This window comes from Sturnira hondurensis, unplaced genomic scaffold (assembly GCF_014824575.4).
Source record: "Sturnira hondurensis isolate 20B ecotype Veracruz unplaced genomic scaffold, ASM1482457v3 Scaffold0006413, whole genome shotgun sequence".
In the NCBI taxonomy this organism is placed as follows: Eukaryota; Metazoa; Chordata; class Mammalia; order Chiroptera; family Phyllostomidae; genus Sturnira; species Sturnira hondurensis.
Genome location: NW_028079044.1, coordinates 13,568,249 through 13,595,460, shown reverse-complemented (window position 1 = coordinate 13,595,460; position 27,212 = coordinate 13,568,249). Strand labels below are relative to the sequence as shown.

General features: G+C 36.4%; 1 protein-coding gene across 2 annotated transcripts in view; it reads right to left on the bottom strand.

Annotated features, from left to right (window-relative positions):
- The window catches only part of AFTPH (aftiphilin), a 62,533-nt gene that overhangs the window by 27,746 nt on the left and 7,575 nt on the right, over positions 1–27,212 (bottom strand). For both annotated transcript variants that reach the window (XM_037048036.1, XM_037048037.1), the window contains exon 2: positions 8,497–10,445. In XM_037048036.1, coding sequence (XP_036903931.1) covers positions 8,497–10,413 — 1,917 coding nt within the window. In that variant the 5' untranslated portion in view covers positions 10,414–10,445. The remainder of the gene's footprint in view (positions 1–8,496; positions 10,446–27,212) is intronic.

Genomic DNA, 27,212 nt, shown 5'->3' with positions numbered 1-27,212 from the left:
GGTAAATGTGTTTTTTTTTTAATTAAGCAGTTTTAAGTGTTTTAAAATATATACCATTTTCCCCAAACACTATCATCCAAGGATAGTTAAATATATATATACAACAACCTTAACTCAAATCAGTAATGCAATTAATATCACACCAAAACCAGAGTCAATAAAGTAAAATGTTACTTAAACTTGGGTTTATTCTGTTGGGCAGACATAGCTACATTATACCGGTGATATGAACCCTTGTTCCTAAATAGAGTGTATCTAGCCATAACAGGAAGTCTACTGCTGGTTTTGATTAAATTAGGGCACTGCTCAAATTTTAAACTCCATGTAGCTTATTAACAAAAAAAGATGTGAATTGAACAGTAATATTTATTAACATGTTACAGTAAACATGCGAACTTATGTGTAAAATATGTGAACTTACATGTAAAATTCCAAAAAACTGTATTATTTGGAATTAGTGGTGAAATCAGACTGGTTTAGCTCTAGTTTCCCTAGGCAGGCAAGGCAGCACGTGTAAAGCAGACAGTATCAGTCTAACCCAGCCCAGGAAAAAGTGAGGGCCTAAAGTCAGCAAAAGATCAGAAGATGCTCTCTGAAACACAGCCAGAAGCTACAAAAGCCTCTGTGTTTTGTGGTTTTTATTTAACACTTACATAGTGCTTACCATGTACCAGGATTATTGTAAATGCTTTACAAATATTAGCTCACTTAAGTATCAAGAAAACCATGAGGGCCCCCTGGCCAGTGTGGGTCAGTTGGGCATCGTTCTGCAAACCTTTGGTTGTGGGTTCAGTTCCTGATTGGGGTGTGTACAAAAAGCAACCAATCAATGTTTCTCTTTCACATCAGTGTTTCTGGCCCTTTTGTTCTCTCTCCCTTCCCCTATCTCTAAAAATCAATAAGCATGTCTTCAGCTGAGGATAAAAAAAAAAGAAGAAGAACCGTACTAGGGAGGTAACAATACTACTATCACCCCCATTTTTTAGATGAGAAAAATGGAGCACTAAGAGGTTAAGTTAATTTGCCCATGGTCATGAATAGTACGTACATGAGGAAGCTGATTCCTAACCCAGGAAGTATAGCTTCTGAGTCTGCACTTTTAACCACTGTATTATGCTATCATCAAAGCAGTTCTACATTCAATTTCTAAAAATTACAGGAGCTTTGGGGGGCATGAAGTATGCCTTATCTCGAATGTCTAGTCTAGCACCTACATTCCTAAATACAGTTGGTATGGGAACACTGACTATATTAATGTACAATAGATTTTTAAAAAATATTTTATTTATTTATCTTTAGAGGGGAAGGGAAGGAGAGAGGAAGAGAAACATCAAGGTATGGTTGCTTCTCCTGCACCCCCTGCTGGGAACTGGCCCCTGCGGGGGAACTTGCCTGCAACCCAGGCATGTGCCCTGACTGGGAATTGAACCGCGATCATCTGGTTCACAGGCCCGCACTCAATCCACTGAGCTACACCAGCCAGGGCGAACAATAGATTTTTTAAAAAAGCCCTTCACTTAAGACTGCAGGGGGCATATGTGTTCTACTTACAAAAGTATGTATTATTGTAAGCCATCTAAATCATTTTTGTATATAGGTTAGATATACTTATATAATTATAACATGTATAAATAATAACAGCTGAATGAATGTCTTTTAAGGTACTGTGCTTGATGCTCTACATATATTATTACTTGATAAATCTTTTAAAAGAAACCCTGAAAGACAGGTATTATAGTTTCCATGTTACAGATGAAGAAACTAAAGTTAAGGGAGATTAAGATAACTAACCAGTCTCATGCTAGTATGTCACGCAGCAAGAATTTGATCCAAAGCCGGATGCTAAATAAAGCCTACTCTTTTCATTAAATTTTGCTTTTACCTACTTTTTTTGGTCTTTCAAACACTTCTAGTCATTAGATAAGATATTAACTGCTGAATGATGAATACACTTTAAAAAGCAAACCATTTCATTTAACATGACAATTTATAGTTTTCAACAAAGCAAAACAAAAATTTTGACTAAAGCGCCAGCGCTGCATTCCACATTAATGTGAGGGTAACAAATAAGTGCACACACTCAGCGTACTAAATTTTAGCTGAGGTTACAACAGTAACTAAATAAATGGCTCTGACTCAAAAATCAAAGAGGAAAAGTAGTTATCAGCTTTCCCTTAAACTTGGAATTAGGAAAACTGGTGACTGGTTAGCTGAATACCTAAGTTTATGTAACTTAGTCATGTCCTTCAATTCATACAAGTCTCAAATTCTAAGACGAGCAAATGGCAGCACGACTAGCTGTTAAACATTTTTAAGAAGTGGGGGCTCTAATAAATGTAGGGTAGAAAGGCAAATGCCCTTCAAGGTGGACTCCCTTTTGATTTTCTCTACTCGTGTCTACCAAGCCAAACGAGGAGGTCTGCTAACTCGCACAGAAGAGTGCTTACGCTCAGAATTCCTGTCAAAACTATTCTGAGAATGGAAACGAGCCCAAAACAGCAGCTTTGCTCTCAAAAGTTTGATGGGTAAGTATACAGCCAGAAGTAGGGGCACCCCCACACAAATTCTCATTTGCCTCTCTACTACTTTCCTCTGTTCACCAAAAAAAAACAAAAAAAAAAACCACCAAAACCAAAAACAACAACAAAACCCAGTTGACAACATTATTTCTTGTACCATTGAAGACCATTTTCTAAGTAGTTCATTTCTGAGATTATTCAGAAATGAATAATTTCTGTAACAGTTAACATTTACTGAGCACTTATTATGTGCAAGACACTGTGCTGAACACCTTTAGATGCACAATTTCATTTTATCTTCATAATCAGTTTTGAAGTACTTTGTTTATTCTTTAAATCTGAGGTTCGGTGAAGGGGACAATGCAAGCTGCTGCTGAAACGTGAGTCTGAATCTAGCAGTGGGACCCCAGAGCATTGCTTTTAAGCACTATACTGTGCTCAGGACCAACTTACGCAGTAGGCACAGGGCCTAGGGCCCACAATAATTTTGGGGCTTTATGACAATGAATATCTAATACTAATATACTTGTCTTTATAATATCATAAAATAAAATTTTAAATATCTTTTATGGGGAAGAGGCTTATAAAAGTCCCATGTGGCCTTGGAAAGCCAGTGTACTTCCAAAGGTTCAGTGGCTTTAAGGGCTTTTCTCATTTCAAACACATGTGTTTTCCTGTCAGGGTCCCTTATTACCTTGAATGTCTTTATATTTTTATTGTTTTCAAGCCAGATAGGATTTCTGGAAAAGCAGAAATGAATAACTAACCAATTGTTTAATTCATCAATGAGGGCAAAGGACCATGCATGAATTCATTTATACTTAGTCCCAGTTCCATCACACCCTCTGTCTGGTTGGAGGAAGAAAGCCCTAGAGTACATAAACAGCCAGTTTCATTTTACTCACTTGTGAAAATAAATCGTATTATCTAATACAGAGCTTCCCAACTGGTATGCCTCAGTCACAAACAGGTTACAAGTTTTCTAAAAATCCTGAAGGCTATGTATATACACATGTAGTGTTCCCATATGGTTAATTTTGGTGTCAACCTGACAGGGTCATGAGATGTCTAGACAATGGATTAAACATTATTCTGGGTATGTCTGTCAAGGTGTTTGTAGATGAGATTAACACTTCAACTGGTAGACTGAGTAAAGCGGATTGTCTTTCCTAATATGAGCGGGCATCATCCAATCACCGAAGACAGCCTGCAGACCACAGAGCTCGGGACCTCTCAGTCTCCTAATTCTAATTCCTTATAACACCACCGCCCCCCACCCCCACCCCTGCCTCCCCCATCCACCCATCCTCCTAGTTGTTTCTCTGGAGAACACTAACTAATACACTTCTATTTTATAAGCAACTACACTAGAGTATGAGCAGGTTAAGTGTATTACAAGTCTCATTCAGTTTTTCAAAGCAGTGTGTAAGACTGGCATACCAGGGCTCCTAGACTCTGGATTTTATGCCACTCAAATGTGTATCTCCTTTAAAATATCTTGAATTTAAGGTAATTCCTAAATTTCCTTAAACATATTTCTAGTTAGCTTTTCTTTCTTTCTTAGGAACAATAGTTGATTACTGGTAATAGCTTTAATATTGATAGCATTAGGTCTTGTTCTTAAGTGGAAGTTTAGAAGAAACATAAAATCCACTGGGTAACTTAATCTTCCATTTAAAAGGATACTTTATGCCTCAATACCATTAAATATTAAGTGAGTTATCAAGTATTGTACAACCTACAATTGAATGCTTATCAATTCCTAATTTCAAGCTATACAAGAGTGACGAGTATATTTACCATGCTCCAAAAAGATGCTTTGCACCTTCTGCATAATTTCTGGATAAATCTAATAAAGTATTTCTATCTACAGGGCTCAGCAGAGTAAGGCCGGCTTCAGTGTGGCTGGTGGAGTAACAATATGGGTGTAATAATTTATAGTTTTAATTTGAACACTTCACTTAAAATGTTAAATGGTGTGCTTGAGTATGATTATCATTGTGTTACAGAATTACATGCTTATGATTTGTAACAAAAAAGGGGTGTTATTTATGCCAGACAACTATATTTTGGAGTCACAGCCCAGAGTTTCACATTTTTCTGAAGGAAAAATAACAAAAGGAATTTCCATCCAAATATTTCAGATTAGCAAAGAGCTCTAAGGCCAAAACCTGTGTTTGTTGATATAACTGACATGTAACATTATATTAGTTTCAGGTGTGCAACATAATGATTGGCTATGTATATACTGTGAAATGACCACCACAGTAAGTCTAGTTAACATCTGTCACCACATAGTTACAAATTTTTCTTGTGATTAGAAATTTTAAGATCTACTTTCTTAGCAACTTTCAAATATAAAATACAGTATTATTAACTATAAACACCATGCTGTGTATTATATCCCCAGGACTTACTTATTTTATAACTAGAAGTGTTTATCTTTTGTTTCTTACAATTGTTTTCAGTAATAAGTTCAAGTGTCCTCCAGATAAAGGAAAACTCGCATATATCTTAGGCAGATAATGAACAAACACAGGTGAAAATATAGGATTAGTTACGCTCAGTTTAAGAATGCTAACTTTCTGGTGAGCAAACCAGTAGCTTAATCTCAAAATAACATAAGCCATTAGTGATTCTCTTCCTTTTCTTTTTTGTGATACTTTTAATATTTAAAGCTCTCAAAACAAATCTTCATCTAAAATATTTTCCCAGTAGAAATATCAGTTAGATAGCTAATAAGAAAGAATGACTCATAGCTTTCTTTTCTACAGCCAATTAATATAAAAAAATTACTCACTAATTACCTAAATTCTCCAATAGCATCACAGCGATACAAAAGCTTAAAGTTAAACATAGTGCTTATGACATTATCTCCTTTACTATATATCTAAGAAAAAGGCATCTTGGCCCTCAGTCAAGGTTCCTTTTTGGCAACATTAACAGGTGAAAAAATAAAACATGAAAGGGAGGGAGGGAGGCAGGCAGAGAGGGAGGGAACTGTAAAACAGTATAGACAATGGTCTTTTGGAAAAAAGGACAGCTTTAAAAGTAAGGAGGATTTTGTTTTTTGGGGGGTCATCTTGTTTTGTTTTAAATCTTAGCCCAAAAAGTAAGAACAGATACCACTGTTTACTTTTGTTTACAATTGATAAGAATGTTAACAAGAGAATGAAATAATAGTGAACTCTGGGTTCTCAAAAAAATTCGCTATAGAGGAAGAATATTTCTCAAGAAGTGATCACACATGGCTTTTATATCAAGGTTTAAACCCATCTTTGAGGCTTGCTGGATCCACACCTAAGAATTAGTTTGTCTAACAACACTTTATAACTTCAGAAGATTTCTTCTTGGATGATTTTTCCCCTAAGTAACAAATTACTGCAATAAAGCTGCAATAACTGATTGCCCCTTGACCCAAGGAAGATATATTTTATTGAAAAGGTGAAGATATCCTTTGGTAGGCTGAAAAAAGGAAAGTACTACAAAATAGGGACCTGGACAATGCCACATACAAAATGTAGTGAAAAGTCGAAGAAATCTGAAATGACAACTATGCTCTTTGCCTGATTTCACAAAACAAAGAATCATTCCTCATGTTTGTTTAATTAAATTAACTGAGCTCTGAATTCTAAGACTTATGCAACATTTTGTTAAAGCAGAATTTGCATAAAACCACTTGAGAGCACTCTATCCAGAAGAGAGTTGTTGCATTCAGGTTAGGATTGAAAAAGAATGAGTCATTTTAAAATTTACCATTAAAAAAATCTAATGTTTACTGTCACTAATTATTTGAGGGTTTCTGTGCTGTCTGCAACATTGTAGTAACTATGAGAAACATTTTTAAAAGTATTAATAATTCAACCCTCTCCTAGGATAATAATGGACTTTTCAAGCCAATTCTGGAAAGGAAGAAACTGCAGGCCACAAGCCTCCTTCACAACAGCAGAAAAAGACTGACAGTCACTTCCAATCACTCAGTTAGCCAGCAGGGCTTACCCACCCTCCAAATCAACTTTCTTCCAAAGTTCTCTTCCAACCCTTTCCAGCAGTTTCTCCATTCTACCACCCATCTCCAACCTCTGCTCATTTTGCATAACCCATTCAGCAAAAATAAAAAACTAAGGACTGAGCTAAACAAATTTCAGAAATCTTAATGCATCTTGCCACATCTATACAGTTTATTTTTACAAAATAGAATCATACACAAAATTTTAATTTTTCAGTAGATTTTTTCACTCATTTTAAAATTTACTGCCATTTTATCTTCACTAAAATCCTTTGAAGTAGACATTACAGATAACTGAGTTCATAGATAACTTGTCCTAAATCATAAACCTTGTAAGAGGCTGAGTAAAAATTCAAACTCAGATCTGTAAGATTCCTTAAGGCCCACATACTTTCTTACCTCCTATATTGTTATTCAATTATAAATAAATAACTTCAATGAACTGGTATGATGCAAAGAAATTTCCTCTGTAAAGTGGTCCTTTAAAAATTCATTATCTGATGATGTTAAAAGTTCTAAGGCTATAAATGAATGATAATCTAATACCAGTGTTACTCTATACTTGAGTAAGATGAAACTAAACAGGAAAAGAATTAGGTCAAAACCAACAGTCTTTGCTTTGCATTATATAATTAATTCCCTCCTTATTTACAATGGCAAGCTTCTGCCTCAATAATGAATTCCTCACCAGAAGTAACACATATTAGCCAAACCATGTAATAACTAAATTAGCAAATCAAGCTATTCAGACACTCAAAGTCAAATGAAAAGTGATTAGCTATGTACAGCAACTGGTAATACCATAATTTTGACAATATCTTAAAGTATTAAAGGTGTTAAAGCAATGATGTACAACCATTTCAATTAACATTCAGACTCTGGACATATTTCCAATTAAAAATGGTTTGCTCAGCAAACGATAATTGGAGAAGTAGAATTTACAGATTCTGATTTTGTTCTCAGTATCTTTACAACAAGCCTGTGGGCCAAGTGCTACACATGTCAACTGTCTGCATAAAGCAGTTATTTCCAAGTGTTCTCTTTCACACCCCCGAGGTTGAAGAAAGGTAAAGCAACTCGGATATCAAGCTGCACTCTAGGGATTATTTTAGGTTAAAATAAATGTTAATGAATCTCCTCTGAAAGAGATTAGACCAGAAGAGGATAAAGTACATGGGGTAAAAAATACTCTTCCTGACATTCCCACTCAACAAGAAGAGGAACTGTAAATGTACCTTTTTGCAAAAAATTATAAGCAAATAAACATACCCATAGTAAGTCAGTTATGGTTGTTTCTTACTAAGTCTAAGCTTTAATCTCTCTCTCACACCCTTACCCCAGGTCTTTTGATAGCTCTTAAAGTATGAGGTCTTAGCCCAAATCTTAGCCCATCTGAATTGGCTTTTTTCAAATTCTTTTTCTATCCTTCAAGTCCCTACAGCCTTTTTAGCACAGGCTGAAGTATCAAATTCTATTTACTCCCTTCTGCTATCAAAACTATACTCCAATCTCCTAGTTCTCTGATAGACAAAATTAAGACACTGTTTTCTGAAGCTTAAAAAAAAAAGCCTTCTAAATCTCAGTTTAAACTTCTTTTAAAATCACTGTTAAGCTGAAAAACTGACTGGAATAATTAGCTAATTAGTTAATTTTTACATAAGTTATATCTATCATCAATCAAAAAACCAAGTTGATGAATGTCTTTAAATATTAAAAAACTTGAGATAAGGAAAATTTTTACCAACCATTATTGTAGGACTGTCTATTTCAAGTTTACCAAAGGCTTGTAAAACTGTAACTGATCTACAAATCAGGCAAATATTATTTATCTGCAAATAATACAAATATTATTTATGTATCATAAAGAAACTCCTTAACAGGTCCCCAATTTTAAAATATTTTTTTGAAAAGCTAAATTAGAAGCCTCCACAGCATATATCACATAAAATAGAGAAAATTAGTAAATACCTGAACTGAAGTAGCTGTTTCCTGTAAGTGGCCACCAGCAACTGCTCCTTGGGAAGCTGCTAAAGGGACGCTGTGCGTTTTGGGAGTTTCCAGAGTATAAGTCTTTTCATCTGTCCTATGTGACTGCCAGGCTTCCTTTCGATGATGAGATTCAGCAACATGTTGGTCTCCAAAAGCAGCCCAAGAGCAACTATCTTTTTGTCCATCCTCAAAAGCATTCCAGTCTACAACTTGGCTAGGACCAGCTGAACTGAAGTCTGCAAAATCATCAGAGTCTTGAAAAGCACTGCAGTCATCTTGACTATTTGGCACAGAATCAAAATCTCCAAAATCACCTTCTTGCCCAATTTTTAGTTTTGAAACAGGTTCCATTCCTGCAGACTTTCTTGCCAACTTACATTCCTCTGAAAAACTATCAGAATTCTCTCTTTCATCTGACTCGGTAAATATATTTTCCTCTTGGCAAGAAACAGCATTTGTGTCCCCAAATTCTTTAAAGTCATCGCTTGGTTCACTAAAATGTGGAAACTGCTCTGAGGACTCTTCAAAAGTGACATCACTCATGGACTCTTGAGTACCAGTAACAAAAGGTGGAGTTGTGCCACTGGCTGTGCCAAAGTCACCAAAATCATCCTCGTTGGTATCTTTGCAAGTCACAAAGTCGTTGCTACTATCACCATTTTTTACACTGGTAGAATCATCCTCAGCATTTTCTTCTGTAGGATCAATGCTGGGGCTTTGGGAATCAGTAAACTTCCTACTTTCTTCTTTGGAAGAACTAACTTTATCTTCAGCATCCGAAGTTTTATTAGAATCCATGCACACATCAGTACATGTAGAAGTAAATAAATCAAGTTCTTCCTCAGTTTTACATTGTTCTATCCTACTGGCTTCTGAATTATCAGCTGAGTCTACCAAACTCCAAGCATTTGATTGAATACTTGAATTTAAAAATTCATCCTGTGGTAATGTTGGAAGGTTTTGTTTTTTAGTACTGAAACCTCCATTACTCCTCACGTTTGTTTCTGAAATGCAAACCTGATCCTCTCCCTCAATGTCTCCTTTATCATCAAAGCTCCTACCCAAAGACACTTCTTTTACAGAATTCAGTTCATTGTTAATTTTATTGTTTTCCTGGATGGTTAGTGCTTCTGTATCATTTAAAACTGCACATCCTATTTGTTCAACTTGTATCCTTTCATTTTTGGAAAATGTGGCAAAATCTGCAAATTCTTCAGCAGGACTATGTTCACCGTCTAAATTATGCTCATTACTATGAGTGCTAAGAGGCTTTCTTCCTTTTGAATCTGCTACATTGTCCAGGTCATCTGTTCCCTGAGGATTTACAGTTTCCAATACCGCAAACCCATTTGTTAGAATCTCCAGACAAGGAGGCTTTTCACCATTGCAGCTCTCTAACTGTTTGTTTTGATGAAGATTCGTATCAGTTCTAAAATCTCCTGGAGAGAAACTTTCAGGTGTTTCAACATTCTGTCTCTGCTCTGTTATTTTCTTTAAATTTCCTGGGTTTTCTATGCCATCACTGGAAGTATTTAAAGTTTTAGATGGAATTACTTCTTTGCTGGTGGTAGAGAGTAAAACATTAGACTGTCCTTTCACAGGAGAAGAAAGTTCAGCAGTGATTTCCTTATCATTACCATTTTTAATGGACTTAAAGCTTGTAAGGCTATCTACATTTTCTGAGAAATCATGAATTGGCATAAAATGGTTTGAAGGTACAAACTCTTCCTTGGAATGAGTATAATCTGGTGTATCAAAATCAACAAATCCTACACCAGAAGGGCTAACTTCTGAAAACCCACCAAATTCCCCAAATTCATCATCATCCTCATCCTCGGCCCCATTGTCTAGTGGTGGTGGGGATGAAGAGTACATTCGAATGATGTCTGGCTCCATTGTTCAGCTGCTTTCAAACAATTAATTTACACCTGAAAAAAAGAGATATTTTTGGAGGATAGATTGCATATAACAAGATCTTTCAAAATACTCTAAGCTACTTCAAAACAATGCAAATTTACAATGCTGTTTTGTATCTCTTAAACTACTTTCCTCTTTGGTGAGATTATGTTTCACAGCTATAATAATGTGCCAAAATTTTTTCCCTCTCCTAGTACATGTTTCCAAGGGCATTCACAGTGCATTACTAAATTTGAGGATTCCAGAAAATTTCAAATAACACTTACAAAAATGTATCTACAAAATTCTCTTTTGGGGCACTTGCTTTCTCTCAGGGCTTACCTTAAGAGTTTGTATGAGTTCTTTATAAATAAAGGACATGAAGCCTTTGCTGGTGTGGCTCAGTGCATTGAATGCTTGCCTGTAAAATGAAAGGCTGCCAGTTTGATTCCCAGTCAGGGCACATGCCTGAGTTGCAGGCCACGTCCCCACTTGGGGGCATGCTCATATTTTTACAATTACAAATAAAGCTGCTATTTGCAGCTTTCTCCTCACTTATCTACAGATTATTATGAGAATATGAGTTTTCATTTCTCTAACATTAGTGCCCAGCAGTGTGAATGCTGGGATATAGTGTGTATGTTTAATTCTATAAGAAACTGCTAAACTGTTTTTCTCAAATTAATTTTTAAGGGTCAAACCAAACTGATCTTCTCATTAATAATTTTCTTCATTTTTTGCTATCATATAAGCTTAAGATTTAATAAATAGTATCATTTTTCTACTTTTGGAGTGTATTTTTTAACATTTAAATTTACACCATCTATAACTTATTTTAGTATATGATCTAAAGCAAAGGTCTAAGTAAATTTTTTTCCCAGTCAAGCAATTCTTATAATCTCACTTATTTAATCCTTCCCATATATTTTATTTTACTATGTCTTTTTTAACACATTTAATTCTTAAGTGGAATATATGTTTGGGTTAGTTTGTTCCTCTGTACTGAACCTTCAAAAGTACCACAGGCAGACTAACATTAAAAGCAAAGGGAGGATTAACAACCAAAGTCCTAGAGTAAAATTACCCCATAAACAATGAATGGCTACTTCCTACAATTCACAGTTGCCAGTCAGATACATGAGGGAAATGTTTACTATAAAATTCAACCAGTTTTGCAAGCTAAAAAATATCACTTTCTCCAACCTCTCAGGATAAAATTTCGTATGGTCTTACGATTTTAGAGAGAAGGTGCCTTAGAAGCCAAGTTAATTTAATTTGGAGATAAGAAAAACGGGGCCCACTGATGATCAACTCTCCCTAAGGTCATACCGCTGGTTAGTACAGAATGGCTTCAAAGTTCTGAAAAGGATCCGAGGTCAACAACTGGTCAGTCACTGAGAGTTACTCAAAAGAAATGAGCGAGTCAGGAGAAATCATCCCCGCCCCAGCTCCTGTGACCCCCATTCTACTTCATCTCTATGAATCTGACTGCTGTAGCATTTCATGTAAGTACAGTATCAGTTCTTTTGTGACTGCCTTTATTTCACTTACCATAATGTCCTCAAAGTTCATGCACGATGCAGCAAATGTCAAAATTTCACTCTTCATAAGGCTGAATATTTTCACTGTATGTATATAAACTATCGTCTGTTAATGGATAATTGGGTTGCTTCCACCTCTGGCTATTGTGAATAATGCTTCTATGAACATTGGTGTAAAACATACCTTATTTTTTTAACTTTTTATTTTGAAATAATAATAGACTAACAAAGTTGCAGAAAATAGTATAGTCCTGGGCACCCTGCACCCAGTTTCCCCTGATGGTGGTACTTACATAGCTCTGGTAAAACAGCAAAACAAGAAACTGACCTTGTTGGTACATTACTGTTGACTAGACTATGGAGCTTACTCAGGTTTTTCATTTGAAACAAAACCAAACCTTGCAACCCTTTGTATTGGTGTGTAGTTCTGGTCAATTTATCCAGTGCACAGATATGTGTAACTACCACTACTATTAGGATATAGAACTACCCCTACTTCCCTCCCCCCACCCCATCCCTTTCCTTGTCCCACCACTAATTTATTCTCCATCTCCATAGTTTTGTCACTTCAAGAGTGTTTCATAAATAGAACCTTATCGTATATAATCTTTTGAGGTTAACTTCTTCCACTTAGTGTAATTCCCTTAAGGTCCATCCTGGTTGCTGCATGTATCAACAGATCAATAATTTTTACTGTTGAACAGTATTCTACTATATAAATATACCAGTTTGTTCAACCATTCACCAACTGAGAGACATGTGGGTTATTTCCAGTGTTTTATTATTATAAATAGTATGTATACCACACTAATAACATATGCACTAATATATGTTTAACTAGTATACATAATAAAGATGCTAAGAGCATTTATGTACAGGTTTTTGTGTGAACATAAGTTCTCATTTTTCTGGGATAAACTGCCCAAGAATGTGATTACTGGACCCTATGGTAGGTGCACATTTAGTTTTGTAAAGAACAAACAAACACAAAAAAAGCTTAAGCATTTTCCAGAGTGCTGTACCATTTTACATTCCCATACCTTGTTTTTAAAGAACATCTGTGATGTTTGTTTTTAGTAAAATTTATTTATGGTTATTAACCTATTGCTTTTTGTAAAACTTTTGTTTAAAAAATAAAATTTTATTGGTTTAAGGCCTATTTCAAACTCAGATATTAAGGCAAATACCAAGATCTGTATAAGGGACTCTGAAACCAAACCAATGACTCAGAGAGTAGTTTTTCTTCCTGTCACACCTTGGCTAAGTACACTCTCTATTTTTCCTTCTAGATGCAACAGGCTCTACCAGCTTCCCAGACTACTATCATTTTCATATTTCTCAAATCTATGTCACCTATTGATGGAAGAAGCTGGGTACACATTCCCCTTCAGCAGGTCTTGGTTCTGGCCCCACTTACCCTTCAGAAACCTGTGAGTGTCACTCCCAAGTTTCAGCCAAGAATGCCAGTCAATCAGTGTAAAGAAGGCCCAGAACATTCCAGAAAATTCTTCTGTATCCAGGCCAATTCAGTAATATTTGTTAATTGAAGTATTAGTTATTGTTAAGTGAAGTATTATTTGTATAGTGAATTTACCTATTAAACTTGATTTAGACAAATCCACTTTTTACATAGGAAATAGGGACTTTATATAGTCAGTCCTACTTAGCAGGAAAAAGAAGAAGGGACAGATGAGCTACTTACTGGGCCTGGCACATAACAAACTCAGTAAATGTTACTTCATGCTTCTTAATGGACTATTTACTCCATACCACAAGGAGTCCTAATCAGTGGTCCAATTTCTTTATACCCTGAACAAGTACACATATGTGCATGCACAGGGAGAAACGTGTGTTAATCTTGCTATTTTTGTTTCTGCTTATTCCAAGACCTACTAGACGGGAGTAAACAAGTAATGGGGGTATCCAGAAAGATTCAAGTCACAGTTTACACAAATAGTAAACATGAGGTTCTCATGAATGAGGAGTAAATGGGGTTATCTCAAAGGGAGTTAAAGCATGAAGATAGAGAATCTGGGGAGACTGCCTATACTTTGGAGATTTGTCCATGGGAAATCACATATTCATAGAGACTAGGGGACAACATAGCCTTTTCAACAAATGGTGCTAGATCAATTGGATATCTTCACAAGTAAAAAAGAAATATCTGATTATACCTAACATCTCACACAAAACAGCTCCAGATGGACTGTAGGCCTAAATGTAAAGGGTAAAATAACCTTTTAGGAGATTATTTCAGAGATTATTTTTCATGACCTTAGGGAAGGCAAGATGTTTTAAACAAGACCCAGAAAGCAGTAATCATACAAGAAATAACTGATAAATCAGACTTCATTAAAATTAAAAACTTATGTTCAACAAAAGAACAACACTAAGAGAGTGAAAAGCCAAGTGCTGCCTGGGAGAAGACATTTGTAATCCACGTAACTCTCAAGGAACTCATATCCAGAATATGTAAAGAATTCCTACAAGTTACTATGAGACAACCCAATTTAAAAAATGGCCAAAATATTTGAACAGGATTTTCACGAGAGTATATCCAAAGGCCAATAAGTATATGAAAAGTTATCAAGGAAATACACATTAAAACCACAATAAGGCACCACCACACATCCATCAAAATGGCTAAAATTAAAACAATTTTAACGATAGCTACTGATGGCAAAGAGCAACTGGGATTCTCATGTTTTAATGATGGGAGTATAAACTGGTATACTCATTTGGAGAACTGTTTGGAAGTATCTACTGAAACTGTACCAGGTATACACCCTACAGAATTGAGGACATATATGCACTGAGAGACATGTAAGTCTGTTCCTGACAACTTCATTCTTACCTGAAAATAATCCAAACACCCATCAATGGGAGAGTGGCTAAAGTAAACCATGGTATATATATTCAATGAGATACATGGCAATAAAATGAATTATTACTACAGGCAATGATATGGATGACTATCACAGACAATAATGTGTGAAAAAGCCATTCACAAAAACCATACTGTATAATTCCATTTCTGTGGAATTCAAAATAGGCAAAACTAGTCTGTGGTGGTAATTCGGAATAGTAGTTACCTATGGAGGTTGAATACTGACTAGAAGGGGACAAAAAAGAGCCTGCTGCATGCAAATATTATATCTATTTTTTTGCTAATATTATATCTTGATCTCAGTAGTAGTTATACACAGGCACAAATATGTGTAAAAATTCATCCCACTGTACACTTAAAAGATTTGTGTGTTTTTGCTATATGTATGGTTACGCATCAGTAAAAAACAAAAACTATTTCTTAGAAAACTCAACATGTTTAGATTAACAGCAACTACATTACAAATAAATGTGGCTATATGACCATAGTTACAGACATAATATTTTATTTTTTAAAGACTTTACTTACTTATATCTTGCCTTATTCTGAGATATAGAGCAAATACAAGGTCTGTTCAGACGGTATCCAGCTTTTATGTTACATTGCTAATATAAAAAATTGAGACATTTATTGAAGAGGATACAAGATACAAGAAACAATGCACACAGGACAATGATGCCTCAGTCCCCTTCAAAGTAGGCCCCTTGGGACCTCACACAGTTCTCCCAATTGCCATCAGCTGCACCACTGTATTTTCCTGAATCTCATTGATGGTCTGAAATCTCATCCCTTTCAAAGGCGATTTAGTTTTGGGAAAAGCCAGAAGTTGCAGGGTGCCAAATCTGGGCTGCAGGGGGACTGAGTCACCTGAGTGATTTGATGTTTTACCAAAAAACTCTGCATATGATGCCCAAGAGGCATGTTGTTGGGATGAAGCTGCCAATCACCAGTAGCCCATAGCTGCAGCCTTCTAAATTGTGTGTTTAATTTCCATGGAGGAGTGTTCAAACTTAATAGAAAATTCAATGCAGATTGTTGCTTTACTAACTCAGTCATTTTTATTGTGATGGCCACACAGTACACATGCTCACTCAACAGCCTCTACTGCTCTCACTGACTAGTACAGTAAAGTCGTCACTGTTCACACATGCACATTCCAGTCCAGTCTCCTTGGCTGCCAGGTTACATCAATGTTGTACAAACCATTCTCGTTACATTAACAATGGATGGACTTTTCCAGACAGATTGTGTATATGTATGTCTCAAATGGTAGGCAGCATGTTACGGGGGAAAGATCTTAGACTTGGAGTAAAATGGATCCTAGGTTCAGATCTTAGTTTTCTGATTTTCTAAGAGTCTGCCTTCTCTGAGCCTCAGTTTCTTATCTATAAAAAGGGGCTAGCAGTTCCTACCTTACACTGCTGTTGTGAGAGTTATAGAAAACAGACCTTCAATACATGGTATGTTCTGGGTTCTCAGTAAGTTATCAACTTACCATCACATTTTAACTTTCACCAAGTCTGTGGCTCAAATCATAATCTATCCTTAACAAAATCTGAGCCAATGTTTGCTTAGTTGGCACAAACATTCACATGACTCTGCAAATACTTTAAAAGGTCACTGAAAGAATAATTCATTTAAGAAAAATCCTACTGACCATACTAAAGATACATGAAGTTGACGTCATTGCTAATTTCTATAACCAAACCCTAGAAAATACGAAACAACATCTAAGGTTAAAAGACCGAGACCACCACATCTGAGCCAACTCCAGGGACCAGTCAGTTAAAAGATGGAAGTTTTGAAGTGGAATAGGATAATGCAACACAGAAGTTGCTACCAGTACCTCGAAGTAAACTGACTGTAGATACTATCCAGATAAAGGAAAGACCACAAGAATAAAGACTTCTAAAAAGGTCCCTTTTGGGGATGGAAAGGATTCTACGTATTTCTCTAAGACACAGAAGAAGGGCCTCTAGGAATCCCCCAGAATCAAACGCTGAATAAAAAGTTACTTTTAGACAAGCTAAAAACTCACCACAGAAACTCCCCCTTTTTTTACAAGGCACCAGCAGCATCCACATACACACCAACTCTCAAGGCCAGATAAGCACACCTACATTATACAATCCAGCTTTACTGAGGACCCTTCACTTCAAATTTATTTTTATGGAGACAGTGATGGGCAATGCATGGGTGTGGAGAACGCAAGCAGGAAGGGTGATGGTAAGAAAAAGGAAAGGACAAATAATTGTATCTAAAGTTATGCTACTGATGTAAATAATACAGACTATAATAGCAAGGTTTACTTAAAGGATCACACACAAAAAAATCACTACCTTTCTACCACAGTATGTCTGAGGTTTATAATTAGTCATTTGTTATATCATTTGGTGAGTGAAGAAAAATCTGTATTTTATTTAGAAAAATTAAGTGAAAATGTCACATAAGCAATTAATAGTATCAATTTGCACTATAAATGTTCCCTGTTATTACATAAGTTCATATTACTAAAATCTTTACTGTAATATCCTCACGGGAGTTTTAAGATACTATCAAAATGTACTGTCAATGCATCTGCCCAGCCTACATTCCTGCTTAAGAGTCATCTTGTATTATAGAAATGTACACCTGAAACCTATGCAATTTTATTAACCAACGTCACCCTAATAAAGTCAGTAAGAACAAATTTTTAAAAAGGTAATTTTGTCATAAAGAAATAGAAGAGTCCTTCTTCTGAGTCCTGTAAAGTTTTGGATTTTAGTTAACTTTTTGGTTTTCAATACATTTAGGGATAATTAAACCATAATGTTGAAAAAGTTTTCATGCTTTTAAAATTTGTACCTACAAAAATGATCTTTTTTATTTTCTCTTTTTAAGTGCTTTGTCCTCAGCATATTAGCTCAATTGGTGGCTGACAAAACAGGGAGAAGCCCTAAAAACAGATGCCTTTTAGTAAAGAATTGAGCAAGGTTTTTTCGTTTGTTATCAGGACAAACGAAAGGGTCTTTATTAAGTCTACTTAATAAAACTTCCACAATCCAAAGCTAAACATTTGTAAGAGATCTCATAATTCCTTTGAATCTGTCAATTCAAAAACAAAAACCAAAGCCATCAGAGATATCAATTACATCAATATATCACTATGTCCTCAAATGCACAATAATGTGCAGTACTATTTAAAACATCTGTTAAAAAATAGCATATCCCATGTGTTTCTGTTCTCTGCTTATACCAGTATCAATATTGGATACCGTATGAAAAGCACTCATTAATTACCTCACCTAGTCCTCATGCTACACTATGAGGAAGGACTTACTATTATTATTGTACAGATGAAGAAATAAAAGCTTAAAAGGGTTAAATAATACCTCGCAGTAATATAACTAGTAAGTGGTGAATCAGTCACAACTAATGAAGTATCTGAAAAATGTCTTACTACATTACCTCCTGATATAATTAACAGCAAATATTAGAATTGGTCTCTTCTAAGATTACTGACTTGTTCAGAAACCTTGGAGAAAAAAAGGTGCTTACCAGCCAATATGGAAAAAGTATAAACAACAAAAATGCTAAGAAGTGAATCTCATTTCAATATTAATGTGCACAGTAGTAAAAAAGTAGTAAACAATGAAGATAAGCAGCAAAATATCTTTATACCTATACTAATCAGCCTCAAAAGGCCAGACTGCCAGAAGTGACAACCAAAGTTTTTGTCTTCCTGGTTTTGAGGTCAATAGGGATCATTCACAAAAGTACAAATATCACATACATGTAAATGACAACATGATCAGTAACACACATTCATTCTTCAATGAATGTTGCTAAACAGCAATGAATTATCATTTTATAGAAGCTAGTTTTAAAAAATTCCTAAGAGCTTTTCTTTCATTGTATATTTCAGCTTTTTATGCAACTCCATAAACCATTTTACTTATGTTTGCATAGTTTCACAGTAAAAATTAAACAAGATAAAAACATTAGAAATTGTTTCAAGTTGTCATATCAACTGACCATGCTTGAGAGTTTACTAGCTATTTTTTCCTCAAAGGCACTTCTAACTGAAACTGAATAAATCACACTGGATAACTGCTGATAACAAAGGCAACAGAACAGAAGCAGCATGAGGATAGATGTATTAGCTCTTGGAAAACAGGTTCCCCCCTGACCCTGAGCCCAGTACTATCTGCTCTTATTGTATTATTGCAGAATGAACTGCCACTCTAATTTCCACCCCAACACTCCCAAAACTTTACAACCTAAAAGCAGGAACTACTTCAATTTCATGTCCCTTCACTAAAATCTACTTCCACAATATTGGCTGGAGTTAACCCCTGGACATTCAGTTTATTTTCTCAATTCCTTGTTCAGGGGGCTCTCTGAATTTCTTCATTACTACTGATGCTTTCTCATCAGACTATGAATGTTCAAGACTCACCCATCCTCAGACAAATCAGATCAAAACAAAACAAACCTCTTCCTTCCATGCCCTTCTAGCTCTCCTCCCTCCTCACCGCCAACCTTGTTGAAGGGCTCTGTCTGTTCACTATCTTTATTCCTAACCTCCCACTTACTCCTCAACCCAGCACAATCTGGCTTCCACTGTACCACTCCACTGAAACTGCCCTTACAAGAGTTACTTTAGTTGAGCTCAAAAGACTGGAAATGCTGTGCAGACATAGGCCTCTGTTGTTGAACTCCCATCCTCAGGGCCTGGCTCATAGTAGGAACTGAATACATTATTGTATTACTGTTCTTGCTGGGGCATTATTCCACTGGTTACTCTTGAACGGTCTCCTCCTCCTCCACCCGCTCCCGCCCTCCTCCCCTCACTATTTATTTCTACAACCCTAGCTCTGGTCTCCTAGTGCTCCACCAAAAAAAGATAGGAAATATTTAAATTTAGTCTGAGTGAGGCTGGCCTGAAATGTGACACATATGAAAGCAAGTCCAATCATTTGTTGCAATGTATCTGAAGAAAGAACATATTGAGAGGGGTAGTACTCACGGGTAAGCCAGGAAAAAAAAAAACAGCTAAAGGACAAAAATTTGTTCACGTATTTTTAATAGACTAGGTAACATGAGTATCTTGCTTCGGTGTGAGGCAGTTGCTCAGCGTAGTGGAGGTGTCGGCTGGTGTCACCAGAGTGTGATGCTACTCTGGATAGTCCATCTAATTTCCCTCGCTTTTATTCTATGCTTCCAGCAACTTTCTTTAGTACTTCATGTAAATTTTCCCACAGACTTTGCAATCAGCCAACACGATTAGCTGACATGCTCTGAAAGAAATTTCTTTCTATAAAGTTTAAATTAGTATTCTGATCAAGACTGATGAGTTAAACCTCAAGATCCCAGGGAATTTTAGAAAACAAACAAACAAACAAAACAGGACAACCTACTTTATGGATGTTCTTAACTGCAAACAGCACTGTAGTCTGTAACTATAACAGGTACAACTTGGCCGGCCTTTGGCAGCTGCTTGTCCTCTGATGGTGCTACTCTCTATACTATAAACGCCTACCGTGAGAGCAACTCACCTTTTAGAAAAGAAAACATCCACTGAAAGTTGTAAAACTACAACCAAGTGCAGTTAGAATTCAATTATCTGGGCTAATGAGGAAGAAAGCAGACAATGTCTCAGATAATCTAAAATGTATGAATTTGGCCTTAAAATATGAGCTATGCAACAGCAGATTTATCTCATAAACTAGTATGTCTTTGCCAATTAGTTTTACTTTAATTTGTTTCTTGACCACCCACCAACTGAGGGAAAAATGGCCTAGAGACATGTGAGGCAACAGAGGGAAACCAGAACTGAACCAAGCTTAAAAAACAGTCTATAAATTATCCATACATAATTACATATAATGGCATTCTTTGGGCAAATTATCACAAAACAAATGCTTTGTATAGCTGAAAAATCAAATATAAACACACTCTAAAATAGTGCTCATGATTAGTATACACAGGTAAAACCAAAAGTGAGTCTTACCTGTACCAATAATTTCATGAAAACTATGAAAGGAATTCCCATGGCAAACAGATTTCTAGCTGGCTGACTTTTTAATGGTGTTATTGCTTGGTTTAAAGTTTTACTTTCTCCTGAGAGTAGAAAGGCTAATGGGTAAAAAGAAAACAGGTAATATTTATTACTTGCAATGCACCATTATATCTTTGGTTAGAAATTATTTGAGAATTATCCTGTCATATAAATGGAATTTTTAAAACTGTATCCCCATGATTATCCAACATACACATATGTGCATTTAAAAGAGAAAGTTTCACCAACTTTATACTCTTATTCTCTGTGCACTCTTGATATCTGTAGTTCTATTTCATTTTGTCTCAAAAGCTAGTTGTGACCCCCTAAACTGATTTTACAAACCAGAAACAGGTCACAACCCAAAGTAAAAAGAAAAAAAAGGGGGGGAAGCTGATGAAAGGACACTGATAAATTTAGAGAGAATGACAAAAAACTAACAGTCAATTTACCCACAAATACTCTTAGTATCACTGAGGTTGGAGAAAGCCAGTGGTTCCTTTCAGACAGGTGTTGCAAACAATGTCAGATAAGTAATTAAAACTAAACAAGACAGCTGGGACATTTGTCCATATATTTTACCTTTCAATTGTGTAAGCAGTGTAATTTTGGCAACTTAAACTTCTTTAGTATTTCCATCTTGGGTGTTTTTTAAGCCATCAACTGTCCAATAATCAGTTTTACAAGAATAGCCATTGCTTAAAGTTTGCTACAAGAAGAAAAAAAAACTTCAAAATATTTATGTAAAAACTCTTTGCATAGAAATTGTATTGGTCATATTAGTATGTCTATAATAACAAGAACTGTTTGCATACAACAGTTTTGTTCTAGGTTTGAACCATCTCACAGTAGTAATGCTATCACTCTCGTTCCTCTCACCACTTCCTCCAAATTCAACCGCTGCTTCCAGCACCAAAGAGGAGGAAACAGAGCTTCTTTTAGAACAAAGAATTCCATCTTGATGTGATGCTTACAAAGAAGTGCATTCTTAAGTTACATTATTCTTAAGTTACATTATTTGAAGTAATTTGATATAAGTGTTCCTTTACTCTTTAAAGAATTGTGCATAAAAGTAACAAATAAAAAATGGTATTTATTATTCAAATTATACTACCCTCAATCTAGGAAGGAAGCCACTTCAAAGATAAAAGTAAAGATACTATTGGTGAGAGTATATAGTTAATTCCAGGCAATTTAGTAATATATGAAAATTTTAATGCACATTTCTTTAACTAGACAACTTCATCTCCAAGACATATTCTACAGATGCATTCACACAAGCATGAAAAGCTATTTCCACACAATTATTAATTCCTGCACTGTTTGTTTTTTTAAAAGCAATGGAAAATAACTTCAATATCTATCAAGGGATAGGATAAATAAAAAGTACAGCCATTAAAAAAAGATAAAGCTATATAACTGATAGGTAAAGGTGTCAAAAATACATTTTTAAGTGAAAAAAAGCATCTCTAAGAAGCATTCTCTATTTATTGTCCTCCTACTTGTCAAATCCTTTCTCCTGTTCAATGGATCTGCTTCTTCTGCTTGCTCATAAGTGTCAGTGTTGCCAGGTCTTGGCCTTGGCCTCCCAATGTTCTGATTCCTGAGAGATGTCACCCAGCTTTTGTTTTTATATTCATATAATGCCCAAACTTCTATCTGTGGGCTGCCCAAACTCCAGACATACCCACCCAAATGCCTTTTTGAATATATTTACCTGAATGTTCCAAGATATGTCCCAAACTGAAGTTAACCTCCACTCAAAAAACAAATTGAAACCATTTGTTTCTATACAATATTCTGAATTTTAAATCTAGAAATCTATTACTCCTGACTGTTTCCTCTATCCTGTCCCTTTCCCAAATTAAATCAACTCTAAATTAAATCCTTAACATCTCCTGACTGTATTTAACATCCCACTACTACTACCTTATCTCAGGGCCTCATTATTTTTGGCCAGGATTACTGCTATCCACTTGAAACTCCTTATTTCAGCCAAAAGAGCTAAGATACTCCCTCTCTGCTCCAGCCGGATGAAAGTACCCCTTAGTTACTCCTTTGGCACCATGTTACCTTCAAATCGTCACATATGCCATTTTTTTCTAATTTCTTATTCTTATATGTCCGGAGAACCCATACAGTAAGTCTTCAAAACCCTATTTAGACCCTATTTAGGCACGAAGTTTCCTGTGAAGTGAGAACACCAGTACTGATCAGGCCACGATGTGATGGGTATTGTGCAAAGTGCTTACTCAAACATTATCTAATTTAATCCCAACCATCCATTTTACAGATGAAGAAACAGGTTCAGTGAGGTCAAATATTCATTCAAGGTCCCACAGAGTAAGGTATGGAAAGTAGGGCTTTAACATTAAAGCCCGGGTTCCTTTCATTATGTCGGGCTGCCTGTCTGAATTAAGCATTCTTCTTTATATCTACCTCTTTCATTATACTTAACAAAGTAAATCAAATTTGTCTCCCTGTTTGTCTCTCCAAGAGACTGTAATAAACCAATACTCCTCAATCCTAACTTTGTATTGTTTTTTAAAAATAGAATAGATGCATTTTAAATGTGGACCTTAATATCTGCATTTTAAAGAAAAGTTTCAAAGGTGATTCCAATGTGAAGTGAAGGCTGAGAACCACTGTATTAAGCTTCCAGGAGAATATCACTGGGCTTTATAATTCTGGGAATGACATAATGTCTCTAACTTCACTGCTGAACTCACTGAGAAAGGTAAATCAATGAAATAGTACTTTTTCTTTTAAAAAGTTTTCCCTTACATTTATACTTAACTATCACTAAGAGAATTAACACTCTTAAAATTTTAAATATAAAAAGTTCACTAAATCTTCAATATTTTTCTTAAAAATGAAACTTGGAAAATTTCCATAAAGGACCAAATTTAAATTACCGCAATAATCCTTGAAACATATAATTATGTATATGGTTTAAATGGTATACAATTCTTGGAAAAACCTTTAAAAATTAATCACAATTTCACTTGTAGTTGAGCATTAAGAAATGAGTGTGAGCGACAAGAAAAACTTGTTTCCACTTCTGGAAACCAAGGTCACTGGTAATCTGATTAAAATCTGCACTTTTTATATAGGTGTTGACACTTGTACTGTGCTTCAAGTAAACTTCTGAAAGCTACTGAGACAACAAACTATCAATTGCTGGCTCATTATGACGTAGGGGAAATAGTCTGAAATACGTAAAGGAATGAGAAGAAATGGTGACTTAACTACAGTAAAAAGTAGTGGATATTCAAACATTCTGTTTGGGCTTCAGGTAAGAGAAACTCTGATTCTGATACCTGTAACTCTTGGTACAGATTGTTTTCTTTAGGAATAAGGATGCTATTGGGATAGCATCCAAGGATACACACATTCAATAAAAAGGGTTAAGTAATATCTTACCCACAGGTTCACTACATTTTATAAATAGCCACTAAAAACAAAAGCCTTAAGATAGTAAGTCAATGCTTCGCATTTTAAATGCCACTGCAGACGTATTTTATCTGCAAATATTCCACATCAACACTTCCGCATCCTCCCAATAAACAAGATGGGAGATGGTAAATCACAGCAAAAATGAAAGCAAAAAACAAAACCAAAAAAGACTAAAAACAGAATATCCTAAAACATAAACAATGACTAAAAATAAAACAACTAAAATACCTACTAGGGAGGGTGGGTGAGGCAGAAATATTCGTTTCATATATTGAAAAAAAACTGTGGTCTCAGTAAGACATGCAAATATTAAAGATCCTACTCCTAGAAATCTTGCTTCAAAAAGTATTTAAAGTTAAGATTTTAAGAATAAGAACATGTAACTTAGGGATGGTCTCCACTATTATCAGAACTGTTAAATTTAACATAAATTTTTTAAAGATATATTTTATTGATTTTACCATTACAGTTGTTCTATTCCCCCCCTTCATTCCCTTCCACCCGCATCCTCCCTCCCCCACCATTCTCCCCCCCTTAGTTTATAACCACATATCTCAAGTTCTTTGGATTCTATATTTCCCCCACTATTCTTGCCCTCCCCCCTATCTATTTTCTACCTACCATCTATGCTATTTTCTGTGCCTTCTCCCCCCTTCTCCCCCTCCCACCCCCCTGTTTCTAACCCTCCATGTGTTCTTCATTTCTATGGTTCCACTCCTGATCTAGCTGTCCTCTTGGTTTGCTTTTGTTTTAGGTGTTGTTGTTAATAACTGTGTGTTTGCTGTCCTTTCACTGTTCATATTTTTCATCTTCTTTTTCTTATATAAGTCCCTTTAGCATTTCATATAATAAGGGCTTGGTGAAGATGAACTCCTTGAACTTGACCTTATCTGAGAAGCACTTTATCTGTCCTTCCATTCTAAATGAAAGTTTTGCTGGATAAAGCAATCTTGGCTGTAGGTCTTTGGATTTCATGACTTGGAATACTTCTTTCCAGCCCCTTCTTGCCTGTAAGGTCTCTTTTGAGAAATCCGCTGACAGTCTGATGGGTACTCCTTTGTAGGTGACTGTCCCCTTATCCCTTGATGCTTCTAGGATTCTCTCCTTCATTTTGGTCTTGGCTAATGTAATTATGATGTGCCTTGGTGTGTTCCTTCTTGGGTCCAACTTCTTTGGCACTCTCTGAGCTTCCTGGATTTCCTGGAAGTCTATTTCCTTTGCCAGACTGGGGAAGTTCTCCTTTATTATTTGTTCAAATACGTTTTCCACTCGTGGCTGTTTCTTTCCCCCTTCTGGTACCCCTATAATTCGGATGTTGGAACGTTTAAAGATGTCCTGGAGGTTCCTAAGCCTCTCCTCATTTTTTTGAATTCTCATTTCTTCATTCCTTTCTGGTGGGATGTTTTGTTCTTCCTTCTGGTCCATTCCATTGATTTGAGTCCCCGTTTCCTTTCCATCACTATTGGTTTCCTGTGCATCTCCCTTCATTTCAATTAGTTTAGCCTTCATATGTTCCTCTAATTTGTGACTTTGTTCCTCTAATTTGTGACTATAATCTACCAGTTCTGTGAGCATCCTGATAAATAGTGTCCTGAATTGTGCTTCTGAGAGGCTGGCAATTTCTCGGTCGCTTAGAGTTATTGGCTCTGGGACTTTGAGTTCTTCTTGCGCCATCTTTCAGGTTGTTCGTGCCTGTTCCATAGCAGGATCAGAGCCCTAAAATGTTCACTAGAACAGGGCAACGAAGTCGCTGGGTTGTGACGCTGTATGTGGGGGCGGGGTCAAAGAGGGACTATGGTGTCCTGTCCGCTGCCTGCTGCCACGGCCCTCACCGGTGGTGCCGCAGTTGCTGCCGTCACCGGGCCCACGCGTTTCGTCCCACTGCACGCGAGTGTGCCACTGCCGTCAGCCCTTGCCCCCTGGGGCCTGCGTGGTCTGTCTCACTGTGCGCGAATATGCGCCCGCAGTCTGCCCCGCACCCCAACTGGTTCTGGTCTGCCTGCGCGCCTGGGTCGGGGGCCCTGTCCTGCCCGACCCTGCTCGCTGCTGGCTCCGCCCCTCTTACCGTCCCCGTTGAAGGGTTAGATGTAGTCGGACTTCCGTATAATTCAATTTTCTGTCTTTTGGTTGTCTTTGTTTCTCCAAACCTTTGTTGTATTCAAACTTGGTTGTGGGAGAAGGCACAGTGTTTCCACCTATGCCTCCATCTTGGCGGAAGTGTAACATAAAAATTTAATCTGTTAGCAATGTAGGGTTCTTACATCTGTTGTAAAGTTACTGTTAGATATTATACCTTTTTTTTTTTTGCCTGCTCATGTAAAATGAGGTCTCTCCACTTCTATTTTCTAACTGGTGGGTACTGTTTATAAAGCTGAAAGCTCTTGGTACTTGTACCCCATGTTATAAGTCACATTATAAGCAACTGGGGTACCTGACTTTTTTCTTTCCAATTCTGTATCTGTTTTTCCTTATTGATTGCTGATGGCTCTAATACCAAATCTAATGTGATCTTAGGAATCTACTATTCCCCCATAATCAAGATACTGATTTTTGGTTTGAGGTATATGTTTTACAAATTTTCTGAGTGTTAAACACACTCAAATTGGCAGCAAGTCTCATCCAGGCTCTCTTCCTACAACTCTTCCCAAATGATCTTACCCACCTAAGGCTTTAACCCCCACATTCTAGAACTCCTGCTGCACTGATCCCTGCGGCCCAACCCTCGCACTGGAGCTCAGTCCAGCCAAGCCGACTCTCTGCTAGTCCTCTCCACGTGAATTCCTTAAGATCTGGACCTGAGGTTCATAATGAGAGCCCGAGTTCTTCTTCCCCAAATCTGGCCCTCTCCCCAAGCTCTCTAACTCACAGTGGCCCT